This window comes from Podarcis tiliguerta, assembly GCF_965153285.1.
Source record: "Podarcis tiliguerta genome assembly, chromosome: 8".
Lineage (NCBI taxonomy): Eukaryota > Metazoa > Chordata > Lepidosauria > Squamata > Lacertidae > Podarcis > Podarcis tiliguerta.
The window spans coordinates 37,975,039-37,987,499 of record NC_139541.1 but is presented as its reverse complement, the minus strand read 5'-3'; the positions used below and the strand labels follow the sequence as shown (position 1 = coordinate 37,987,499).

Below are 12,461 nucleotides of genomic sequence, written 5' to 3'. Positions count from 1 at the left end.
TGAAAACTTATCTGATGTAAATTAGCAAGCAGCATGAAAAGTTGTTATCTGGAATTGTTTTCTTTATTTCACACAGGTACATGCCAGACATTTAAAGCACATTTAAAGCACCTTTTCACCCCCAGTGGATCCTGGGAGCTGTAGCTTACTTCTTACAAATTTACAGTTCCAGAACCTTGAATAAACTACAGTTCTCAGGATTATTTGAGGGGTAATGTACTTTAAATATATGGTGTTTGTGTAGTCTTTGTTCTCTTGTTTTCTCTACTTTGTGAGTGGAGCTACCTGCAAAAATCCAGCTGGTTGTTCATACCAACTTGGTTGCTCCCATTCAGATTTCTTCTGTCCGCTGCAGATGCAACATTGATGTTTAGCATTGCCTGTAAGTCATAGAGTCACATTAAGGGTGTCGGTGGATACTTTTACGGACTTTCCAGTGTGGTGTAGTGGTTAAAAGTGGTAGTCTCGTAATCTGGGGAACCGGGTTCGCGTCTCCGCTCCTCCACATGCAGCTGCTGTGTGACCTTGGGCCAGTCACACTTCTCTGAAGTCTCTCAGCCCCACTCACCTCACAGAGTGTTTGTTGTGGGGGAGGAAGGGAAAGGAGAATGTTAGCCGCTTTGAGACTCCTTAAAGGGAGTGAAAGGCGGGATATCAAATCCAAATCCAAACTCTTCCATTTCTTACAGCCTCATCCTAACCATACTTTCTCAGAAGTAAATCCAGTTGATCTGGCTTTTGAGATAAAGGAATGACCATAAAGTTTCAAGCCTATCTGCATATCCATGAGGTCTAGAAACTTTAAAAAACATAGTCTCAGGATACTGATTGCTTGTGTGTTAATAGAATTATGCTGTGCATTTTCTTTTTTTGGACTGTATTTGCACTTCTGTCAGATTGAAACATATTATTAATTAATTAATTAATTACCATAATTACCTGCCCTGCACCCTAAGGGCCCAGAGCAGGTTCCAACACAATATTAAAAACAGTTTAAAAGAACTTGCAATCTCAAAAATAGGGTTGGTCCTGAAAATATACACTTCAGGTGTCAAACGTCAGGGTAAATAAGTTCATATTCACTGTACTGTAAGCTGTATGTGGAAGGTACCAGGCAGGCATACTTCTGTGAGAAGAGAATTCCACAATTTAGGGGCTGCCACAGAGAATGCCCTCTCTTGGGCCAACATTCCCCCCCCCCCCAAGCTTCTGAGGTTGGAGGAACTGCCAAGAGACACCCCCCTCCTGCACTGATCTTAGCAACCAAGAGGGTCTATAGAGAAGGATGCAGTCTTTCAGGCATAGTTTTGACGCCTGGCAGAACTCATTCCATTTTTGGATTCTGCACAGAATGTTGCACACACACTGTTGGTGCCAAGTATTCAGTTGCATCTAAAGTTAGATCTACTCAGAGTAGGTGCATTGAAATTTCAGTGTATTAGTAATTTCAGTGGGTCATTAGTTTCATTGGCCGATTTAAAGTAGATTTCACAGCAGGCAAGGCTTCCTCTCCCCACTCACTTGGGATCCAGTCCAACACCTCATAGCTAATACTGTTTCTCAAGAGAAGCCCAGCACATTAGATAACCCTACCTGCCTCCTCCCATCCATCCTTACAGGTGGTTTCCCTCTCAGCCCCCCATAACAACTTTCAGCTGTGTGCGGAGATGCATGCTTGTGCCTCCCCAGATCATGGTGCCTCACAATTGGCACAGTGCCCCAGATCAGTGCCCGCCCCCGCCCCCCATGCCTGGAATGGTTGGGCCTGCCTGCTTGCCTTGGGGGCGGGCATTGCAGGCAGGCAGGCGAGCCCTCATTAATTATCTAATCTCCCCTTTATGTTTAATTTACAGGCTGTAGCTGCTCTGGCCATATGCTCCTTTTGTTGTTCCTGCCTCTTTGTTGTGTCAGCCTTGCTTTGCCTCCTCTGATTTGCTTCTGACTCAGAAATCCGCCCTCCTCCCGTGCATTCTCTCTCCCCCCCCCCCACGTCACCCCAAACACGAGGCAATTGCAGGAAATTCCCTTTCAGTCCTGTCCCCCGCCTCCCCTTGCAACCTCCTCCTCCCCCGCCAATCCATCACTGTATGCGGTTTGCTGCTGGCTGGGAATTTTGTTTGTAGATTTCCTCTCCCTCCTTTTCTTCCCTTCCTTCCTTCCCCACTATCATCAGTTCCAGATTTGTAAAGGGGATTTGCAACTGTCCGCAGAGAGGCTCCCCTGTGCTCCCCCCTTCCTCCCCCCTCCACAGCAGTGATCCTCCTTCCACCCCCTTTCTTGATCTCTCTCTCTCCCCCCCCCCCCATCTCTAATCTGTCAGCAGTCCACTCCAGGAGACGGTTTTGGCTGGCGCTGGTCCTCAGCACCCCCTTTGCCATTGGCGGCTCCCCCGTGTCTATCTCTCTCTCTCTCTGTTTCTAAGGTACGTGCAAAGCAGCCTTTGATGTCATTTATTGTCCAACACCCCCTCCCTTTTCCTACCAGGGGCTTGCTGTGGGGTTCTTGGGGAACAGACGGACACTTGCAGGGTTTCTGATCCTGTAGAAGCTCAAGCGTTCATTAATGGGTCCCTGTCTTATGGGTGGTGGGCAGAAGTTTTGCAAATGATACTTCTCTCTCTCTTTCTCCCACTCTCCTGTGATGGCAATAATTAGAAGTCCATTGTGTCCCCCCAAAAAACTTGTTGCTGACTTTCAAGGCCATTTTCTTTCTCTGGTGTCCTCCTCTGAAATATATTTTGTTAACTTGCTGCTCTAGCAACCTGCTTCCCAGTTCCACCTCAGATCTGCCTGCCCCCTCATTTTGGCTCCTGAACTGGAGGGAATTTTGACTAAAGCTCAGTTTACATTCTGCACCTGTCTGCTTGTGATGGGAGAGTGAGAGAAGACAGGTGTGGAGGAAATCACTCCCCCCCCCCCATCTTCCAGAAGTTCATTGCCGGGACTGGTCCAAACCTTTTAAGTTGGGGGTGGGTGGGTCAGCCAAGAAGGTCTAGCAGTTTCAGGGGCTGCAAAGGTCAAGTTGCTTAATGTAATTTTGGAAAGAAGGTGTGTGTAGGGGGCAGGAAGAGCTGGACTTAGTCCCCTTCTTGACTTCTTGTGGCGTGCCCTCCTCCCAATTTTCTGGTTTCTATACAAGAACAAATTATTTGCTGGCTGGGTAGGAAACTTGCTGCAAACTTGCTGCAAACTTTTGCCAAGGATGTTATTTTATATTATTTTAATCCTGGTGTGTTTGTGCTTTGCCAGTTGCTTGTCTTTTTAAGAGCGTTCTTTTTCGTTGGTTTGTTTTATTCCTTTATCTACTCAATGAGAGCTGGGAAACTTGATCTCATGCGGATTTGGTGGCCAAACTCCCCTTGAACTTGTGCACGTTTGCATCAGGCTATGTGTTACTCTTATATTGTGAATGAGTGAGAGATGGATTCTTTTTGTACTAATCTCTCTCTCTCTCTCTCTCTCTCTCTCTCTCTCTCTCTCCCTCTCCCTCTCCTTCTCCCCCCCCCCCCCCCCAGTGGAGAGCACTGACTTGGGAAGGGAGTGGAAGTTGTGTATGAGAAAGAGAGAGCGAGAAGGGGGTGGGGGAGAGGTAAAATAATTCTGCAGCCTAGTTACCCAGAGATTGAGACCGGACTCTCTGAAGCTGAAATGGGAAAAGAAAAACTCTCCACTATTTGCCTTCTATTCTCTTAACTGCACAGTGTTGTGTCTGAGATTCACAGGGATGCAGTCTGTGTGTGTATGTGTGATATCTCTACTCTCACACTACTCTTGTTTGCCTGCTATTTTTGAGTGATTCACCAGAGTTAATCTCAAAGAATAATTTTGGTAACTAAAGTCCCCCCCCCCCTTTTTAACTAACCTGGCATGGTGGGATCCGGTGCCTGAACTCTGCCATGGCAGTTTCTGTTTCTCCCCACAGCTTGGGCTTTTCTCATAAGGCTGGACTAAAAGTCCCTCTAGTCCACCTGATTCATAAAAGCAGTGCTGGACAACAATACTCCTCACCCAAGCTTGTTCCCCAGCAACTAGCATTCAGAGGTAGACTGCCTATGAACCTGGAGGTTCCGTATAGCTATCAGGCCTAATAACCATTGACAGACCCCTCTTTCTCTGTAGCTTTGCCCAGTCCCCTTCAGACAATATCTAAACTGCTGGCCATCATCACATCTTATGGCAGTGAATGTTAGCAATTAACTGTGTAGTGTGAAGAAGTATTTGTTCCAAGAGGAATTTGGGACTGCACCTTTTAAGGTAGGGGGAAACTTCAACTCCTCCTCCACTAGAAGATGCAGCATTTCAGGACTGTGTGCAGTAGGCCTTAGTTTGATTTTCAGCTGTGACAGTCACAGTGTCTCCTTGCATCACTTTGACAGTCATTCCTATCCTCTTTAAATTCACTGTAACCAGAGTAACTATGCATATTGCAGAAATCTAGGTACTGGGTGTTGCATTAAGAGCTAGTGTTATCTAGTGACTAGAGATCTGGGTTGAAGGTCTGGTACATCCCTCCGGTATCATCACAATCTGTAAACTCAAGGTCATGTCACGTCAGGGGGATATTTTTAGGCCTTATCTGTATATTTTATCTATAAGCTGCCTTGAGTCTTGTCATGGAAAAAGGTGGGGTATAAATAAATACATAATAATAACAATACATTTAAAGTAGTATCATAACACTTAGACAGCCATGACTTCCCCCTAAAAATCCCGGGAACAGTAGTTTAAGGGTGCTGAGAGATATAAGGGGACCCTTATTCTCCTCGGGACGCAGGCGGCGCTGTGGGTTAAACCACAGAGCCTAGGACTTGCCGATCAGAAGGTTGGTGGTTCGAATCCCCACGACGGGGTGAGCTCCCATTGCTCGGTCCCTGCTCCTGCCAACCTAGCAGTTTGAAAGCACGTCAAAGTGCAAGTAGATAAATAGGTACTGCTCCAGCGGGAAGGTAAATGGTGTTCCCATGTGCTGCTCTGGTTCACCAGAAGCGGCTTAGTCATGCTGACCACATGACCTGGAAGCTGTACGCCGGCTCCCTCGGCCAATAAAGCGAGATGAGCGCTGCAACTCCAGAGTCGGTCACGACTGGAACTAATGGTCAGGGGTCCCTTTACCTTTACCTTATTCTCCTCACAGAGCTACAATTCCCAGAGTTTCCTGGGAAGCGATATTGATTGTCAAACCACTCTGGGAATTGTAGCTTTGTGTGGGGGGTAGGGCTTTCCCTTAACAATTTTAGCACCCTTTACAAACTTCTGTTCCTAGTATTATTTTGCATGGAATGTGTGACTGTTTAAAGTATAGTGGTACCTCAGTTTAAGAACAGTCCTGTTTACGAACGATTCAGTTTACGAACTCCACAAAACCGGAAGTAGTGTCCTGGTTTGCAAACTTTACCTTGGCCTAAAAACGGAATCCGAATGGTGGAAGGGCAATGGCGGCGGGAGGCCTCATTAGGTAAAGTGCGCCTCTGTTTAAGAATGGTTTCAGTTTAAGAACAAACTTTTGGAACGGATTAAGTTCTTAAACCAAGGTACCACTGTAGTATGATATTGCTTTAAATGTATAGTCCAGATAGGATCTTAGGATGGCATTCTGTATGGGGACTCATCAGCCACAGAATTCCCTTTCTCTTGCCATAACTCATCTGGAGCCCAGGTAAAATATCTCCATTTGGACATGCATGCAGTGCTAGGCGATTGACAAAGGCATGACTATAAAGCACAAACGTATACACATGAACACACATTTCTGTGCCAGTGTCATAACCTACTCCCTGAAGCAAGGAAAGTGAGTTTATTTATTTCCTGGTTCCCATTGCCCAACTTGCCAATCTAAAAATGACTAAAAGGAGTGTATAGTTAAAAACAAGCCAACACAGCATAGTATAAACATAATACAACAACAGGGAAACTGGCAATGATTAGAAAGCAAACCTCAGGGAAATCAAAAGGTGTCAGTTTGAAGGCCCCCTAAAAATATTCTGGGATCATTGCATTTTTCTTGCTTGCCAAAAGGCAAGATGGAGCCTGGTGGGCCTCAATTGGAAAGGAATCCCACGATCTTGACAGCACAACAGAAAAATCTCTGCCGGCAGAGTAACCTTCAGAAATTCTGTGACCTGCAGAAATTAGATGCATTAATTTGCATAATTATCCTGCTTTTGATACTTACATGGGGGACACAAATAATAATATAGGTTCCAGAGGTCCTGCCCCTCTACCTGTTTGGAAATCCAGCTCAGCCTCCCTTCTGGCTTCTAAGATTTCATCCATAATCACTCAATATCATCCCTCTTCCCACTTTACACTGAAGTCACAACTCTCCGTAGACATTCCAAGGCACCTGCTGGCTTCAGTGTACTGGCACAGGTACACCAATGGGGTTCTCAAGAGTTGGTTTTCTGCCCACTCCCAGAAATGATGCTGGTACATAGCTCAGGTGCCTACACTGTTCTTCATAGAGAGAAGTTGTGAAGAGAGAAAGTATTTTCAGTACACATGAAACACAGGAATTTGATTAGGACACGTAAAGAACATGTGCTGGGTCAGACTGTCAACTCCAGCTTCTGTTTCATCAGCAACTAGCCAGACATTTGGGGCATGAAGTTGACTGCCCTTCCCCGGCTTGATTGTCCTTTTCACCTTGTGTTATTAAGCATACTGCACTAGGACATGGAGGCTTCATTGAGCCATCATAGCTAATAGACATTTTTCTTCATGAATTTATCCATTCACTTTTTTAAAAAAGAGTTGCCTGCATCTCGTCACCATTGTCACTTCCTGTGCTGCAAGTTAATTTTGTGTTGGGTGAAGAAGTAATCTACCCACCCTCCTTTTTTGGAGGGACCTTACATCACTGGGACATGGAACTTGTGTTAGCAGATGATAAGCACCCCCTTCCCCACAAAAAACCCCCTGGTTTCTTGAATGTGTTTTGCAACAGGTTATTGACCCAATAATAGTGCATTAGTGGTGAACTTATACCTGACCAAACATCATTCTGCTTTATGAGTTGTTCTGTGGTGCTTTTCCAATGTTACTGTGTTCTTGATATCTGGAGGGACACTCTTGTGCTATAGTGCAACAAAAACGTGAACTTTTGTGTTATGAAATGTTACAGTATTTCATCAGGAAGTCATGGGGAATGAACTGAATGAAAATGAAAGAGTCCAAAAACTTTCTCAGGCACAAACAGTATTGAAAGCGGCACCAATGCCATAATGAGCGCAAATAATCAGGAATGTGCAATAAATAAAAGGATGTGTGGAGAGGCCCTAAATTGTAGCAGGCCGCTTATTAAAAGACAGTATGCTAGGAAGTTGTGTAAAACAGTTCAGCTGGGATGGTTGTCTGGTTGACTTTGATACAGGACATTGCACCTCTGCTGCAGTCTTTTGCCCTTCTAGCATAAGGGAGGCTTGCTCTGGGTGGCAGAGCTTCTCCTGCTCTCGACTTCCCCTAGGAAGCCAGGAATGGATATTGTGGTCTTGGCTGGGTTTTACTAGCCTTTCCAAGCTCTCTGAGGTGAAGCCAAAACCAACCTCTTGGTAGGTTCTTGCTCTCTCCCCAACCCACCCAGCCCAAGCATTCTGTGACTTGTCTGCTTTGCAAGCTGGAGGAACCGTCCTGCCAAGCCCTAAAGCCTGGCTCCGCTCCTGGAACCAAAAGCCTGGCCAAGCCTTTGGAGCTGATGGGCCACATCTGAAGAGTGAGAGGCTACACCACAGTGGGATGAAGTCACTGTCAACGCCGAGGTGGGGGCAACAGAGGCCACACTGGGCCTTTCCCACTGCCCTGGCCTTATTGCAGTTCATCCTCTCACCACCCCACACTCCCATGGACACAAGGCCAAAGCAGGCTCTTGGCTCTCAATTCCCTTTTTGTCATGCTCATCCATAAAGGGCCTTGTCTGCATAAAATGGAAAAAGGAACAAGGACTCAATTTCTTCAGAAGGCAAGGGAGGTGCCTCTCTGGGTTCCCATGATGCATCTACCAAGCAAGGTGTGTGTGTGTGTGTGTGTGTGTGTGTGTGTGTGTGTAGGGCCTGCAGTTTGGTTAAGGGGTCAGGAGCTGAGGAGGACTATCGCCCACCATCTCCCTACAGTAGTTTCAGGGATCACTGACAACCCTACGTTCTTTGTGCATCTGTCTTGTCTGGCGAGTCACAGAACTAGAGTTTGGAGCATCTCCCTGGGCAGTGAAGGATTTGACTGCTCTGGTGAAGGATTTGTAGCTCGCCCAGGCTGGCTTTTGGGCTTTCCTAGACAGGCCCTTGTTTGGCCTGGATATTTTGTCTGAGCATTTTCTGCCCATGGCTTCTGGTTTCCTTCTGGCAGCTGCCTATATCTTAGCTTTGAGAAGCAAGAGATGCCCAGTCTTGGAGGTTTTCAAGGAAACATTGGGCAGGCATCTGGTTATGGCTTATATTTCTTACTTGGCCCTGGGCCCTGCACAGACAGCATCAGCCAATTCAACTTTTGGAGTTGTAGTGACAGGAGCATACAATGTTTAGAGTACTGGACTTTGGCCTGGGATAGTTGAGCTCATCTCTCTATTCATAAACTCACTGGGTGGCCCTGGATAAGTTAATTTCTCGATGCTTCAGGTCCCTGTTGGTAAAATCGGAGCAATAGGGACACACCTCTGAGGAGTGTTGAGAAGATAAATGAGATAAATTGTATATCTTTTTGAAAGAAAGAAAGAAAGAAAGAAAGAAAGAAAGAATAAATACATTACAGCAGTGATTCCCAAACTGTCTCCTGCTCCGACCACTTGAAAAAATTGCTGGGGTTCTTGGGAAACCATTTAATGATCCCCCCACATGTTGTAGCAATTGCAATTTGCTGTGCTAGATGGCGTATGGTTTATAATTTCATTTCTAATTCTTCTTTATTTCTTATATTGAATCTGACCATATTAAAATTGGAATTCCATAGAATTAAAATTGTACATGTTCTTCACAGACATTCCACAGACCACCTGAATGAAGCTCATGGACCACTGGTGGTTTGCAGTCTTGTATTATAGAAGTTAATAACAATACCTTTCAGGTGGCAGGGCCAAGAGTCCAGGGTCACTAAAAGTACTTAAAAAATGCTCATGCGATAATGGCCAAAATAAAATACCCATCAAATTGTAAAGTGTTGTATATTGTAACAGATTAATGTCCATATATGCTTAACACCAGCCATAAAACTCACCCAAGGAAGAATGATTTAACAGCATTTCCAGAGGAAACTTGAGTTTCAACTTTGACAAGTCTGTGGAGAACAGGAGTGGTGTATCTGTAGTTGCCCATTCACATGTGATCCTCATTGCTGAATGTTGCTGCCACTGAACAATCAGTAGGAGTGGGTTGTTAACTATCCGTAAGAGCAGGAAACAAGGGGTGAGAGTGAGGCTATGTACATCCCACAGATTTAAAGGACACAGCTTCCCCCCAAAGAATCCTGGGGGTTGTAGTTAAGGGTGCTGGGAATTATAGCTCTGTGAGGGGCAAACTGTAGCCCTAAGGATAACTTTGGGGGAAGTCATTCTTAAAATGTATGGCGTGTATGCAGCCTTGGAAGCAAGACCGAGAAAACCAATCACAAAATGGGGAAAGCAGGCAAATGGAATTTATTCCAAGCCTGGTTGTTTGGGAACAAGCCCTTCCTTTTTGGGAAACTTTTTACCAGAGATTCTCATGGACTACTCTATTGACTCCTATAGCAAAATCATGCAGTCATTGCAGTGCCCTTACATTTGGTGAGAATTGCTGCCAAAAATATTCCCCCTGCACCAGGCACTGAATTGTTCTGAAACTGCCCGGCCCTGGGATAAATCTCATATCAAGCACCTGGAGGGTTTCCCTCTCCCCCCACCCTTAGCCTTGCTGAGCATGCAGGCTCTACCAGAGGCTTCTGTCTTCCTGCTCTCACACTCCCACACTAGCCTTCCTCCTCCTGGGTCTGGTAGCCACCTCTGCTTCTCCCCCTGTCTGATTTGCTGCTTGACTTTGGCACTGTCTCCCTTGAGCCGGAGGTGGAACTCTCTGGTGCCTTTTTCCTGGCACAATCTCAGGAGCCAACCCCCTCTGCAGCAGTGGCCGAGCCCCGTGAATGGAGTCAATTGTTTGGCCTACCACAACTGGGGCCATGCGGGATAAGCCAGGCTTTCTCGCATCGTGTGTGGCCTCGGCTCAGCCCTGGCTCCTGCGACATTAGTAGCGGCAGGAGGGTGTTGGGCCTGTTCCCGAGGCCTTGCCCGCTCCTCAGGACAGCTGGCTCCATGCGAGGGGATGACAGCATTTCCGGGCAGGCCCCCAGAAGCCAAAGGCCTTTGAAAAGGGTGGGAGGAGGCAGCTGGCCACACTCCAGAGGAGTAGCAGAACCGTGTTCATTTGGCTTAGGAGCGGATTGTGTTATTGTCTAGGTTGCAGCAGTCACGGCCTTGCAGGACATATATATGCCTCCTCACAGAGCCAGCAGGGCATAGTGTAAGGGTGAGCAGTACAAGTGGCATATTGTTGTTGGGGAGACACTGTAGAGGTTATGCCTTGCAGCAGACCACAAATGGTCTCGGCTTCAGGTGGTGGGAAAGACCTCTGCTCTCTGCCTGAGACCTAGGAGAAGCAATGCCCAATTAAAAAGATGACACTGGGCTGGATGGACAGACAGTCTGGCTTGGCACAAATACAGCTTCTTATTGCATTTGTGTGCTGTTAAATGCAGGCTGTTGTTCCTTAGTGTCTGCAAATGGGGAAAGAAGGGAAGGACCAGGGTCAACAACTGCCAGGGCCAGTGACCCATATGGGACCCATAGGGACCTATAAGGCTGCATAATACCTAATACGTTAATATATCTGTATTAGAGACATGGAACCCATGCTAGTACAACTCCCATCATCCCTGACCATTGGCCATGCTAGTTGGGACTGATGGGAGTTGGTAGTCCAATGACATCAGGAGGGCCATGGATTCCCTATCCCTGATCTGTACAAACACTTCTGTACTACTATTGGGCATTCATTCCCACAAGGGCTCTTTTTTATGTGGTGATGTCTATTCTTGTTTATGTGCTGGTGAGGAAGAGGCACTCTTCATGGGTTCAGATGCAGTCTTTATAACTGCTATCTATATCCAGTCTCTGACTTCCATTAAGCCCCACTCTGCTTTTCTTTTAGGGTTCCTTCAGATAAGCTGTTTGTTCAGTCTTGATTTTCACAAAGCTTATGTGGTGGTTAGGTTATGTCCACTGAGCATTTCTTTTGGTTTGTTTGTCCTGAGTTACCCTGTATTCTTGATAACTATTCATTCATCTTCCGCTTTTCAGTGTAATTCCCCATCATTTCCCAAACCATAAAAATGCTGTTCTTTTTTAAAATGTGGATTTGTTGTGCTAGGGTGACAGAGGTCTTTAATCCACATTAAATGCAGAAACCTAAGGGTCCAGTTTGCACCTGACTTTCTCCTGCAAAATAGGGACAGTCTTGACACACTCTTAACACTTAGATCAACAGGGCAGTGTGGTCTGTAATAAAGCCTTTCAGGGCTGGCTGCTTTCCAGAGTAATAGTGACTGTCCAAAAGTCCCGGTGCTTAGATATCCTGTGTGTCATACATCACTTTGTTGGCTCTCCAGCTCTGTCTCTCCCGCTCCCCTTTTCACTGGCAGCCACTCTTCAAGAAACATCTCCCTTGCAGCAGCCCGTTAATGCCCAATGACGTGTCCTATTCACATGGTGTTTAAGTGCTTAATGGAGTGTGCAGGTAATGGTACTCTGCATTTCCTTATTGCACTGGTAAGTAATACCAGCTTCGGGTTGCATCTCTGAGTCTCTTGGGATGGGAGTTGCCTGTGGGTCTCCTTGTCCAGCTCCCAGCCTGCCTCCCCCTATTCATCCCACCTCTCCCCATCTCCACACATGGGGATTAATGCAGTTGAGGGAAGTACACAGCCTGGAAAAAAGCAAGACAGAAAGTGACAGTGGAAGTCTCAAAAACAGAAGATGGGCAGATATAAAACTGTAAGCATCAGTACAAACCTCAGTCAGGGTCAGACTGTGTGTGTAAAATCCCCAGATGTGTTTTGTTTTGTTTTTGTTTTTAATGAAAAGCAGACCCAGGAAACAACAGAGCTGAGTGGAGTAGTGATAGGGTGTGTTGCACTTAATGCTGCCCTCACTGGGAGCTTAAAACACCCCCCCCCCCCCATCTAGAACCCCACAGAGGTGCAAATACTTGGCTGGTTGGGAAAGGGTTATTTATTCCTCCTCTTTCCCCCTTGTGGGACCTCTGAGGCTGCTTTTTATTTTTTAAAAGAAGACAAAACCCAATTCCCTACATTTGGGCTTTCAAGCAGGCATTTGACATGGGAGATGATGAATTAGCAAGAGAGATAAATGAATAGAATCTTGGACTGTAGGACAGCAAAGGGCCGGGCCTTCAAGCCCAACCCTCCTTCCTTCTCCCCCTCACCCCA

The 12,461-nt window shown here is 46.2% G+C and overlaps 1 protein-coding gene across 5 annotated transcripts in view; it reads left to right on the top strand.

Moving 5' to 3' along the window:
• GSE1 (Gse1 coiled-coil protein) overlaps nucleotides 1-12,461 on the top strand; it is a 425,723-nt gene that overhangs the window by 115,564 nt on the left and 297,698 nt on the right. Inside the window, exon 2 of one of the 5 annotated variants that reach the window (XM_083451799.1) lies at nucleotides 2,324-2,422. The exons of the other annotated variants lie outside the window; for them this stretch is intronic. Within the exon in view, the coding sequence (XP_083307925.1) occupies nucleotides 2,324-2,422 (99 nt within the window). The remainder of the gene's footprint in view (nucleotides 1-2,323; nucleotides 2,423-12,461) is intronic. 5 annotated transcript variants of the gene reach the window in all.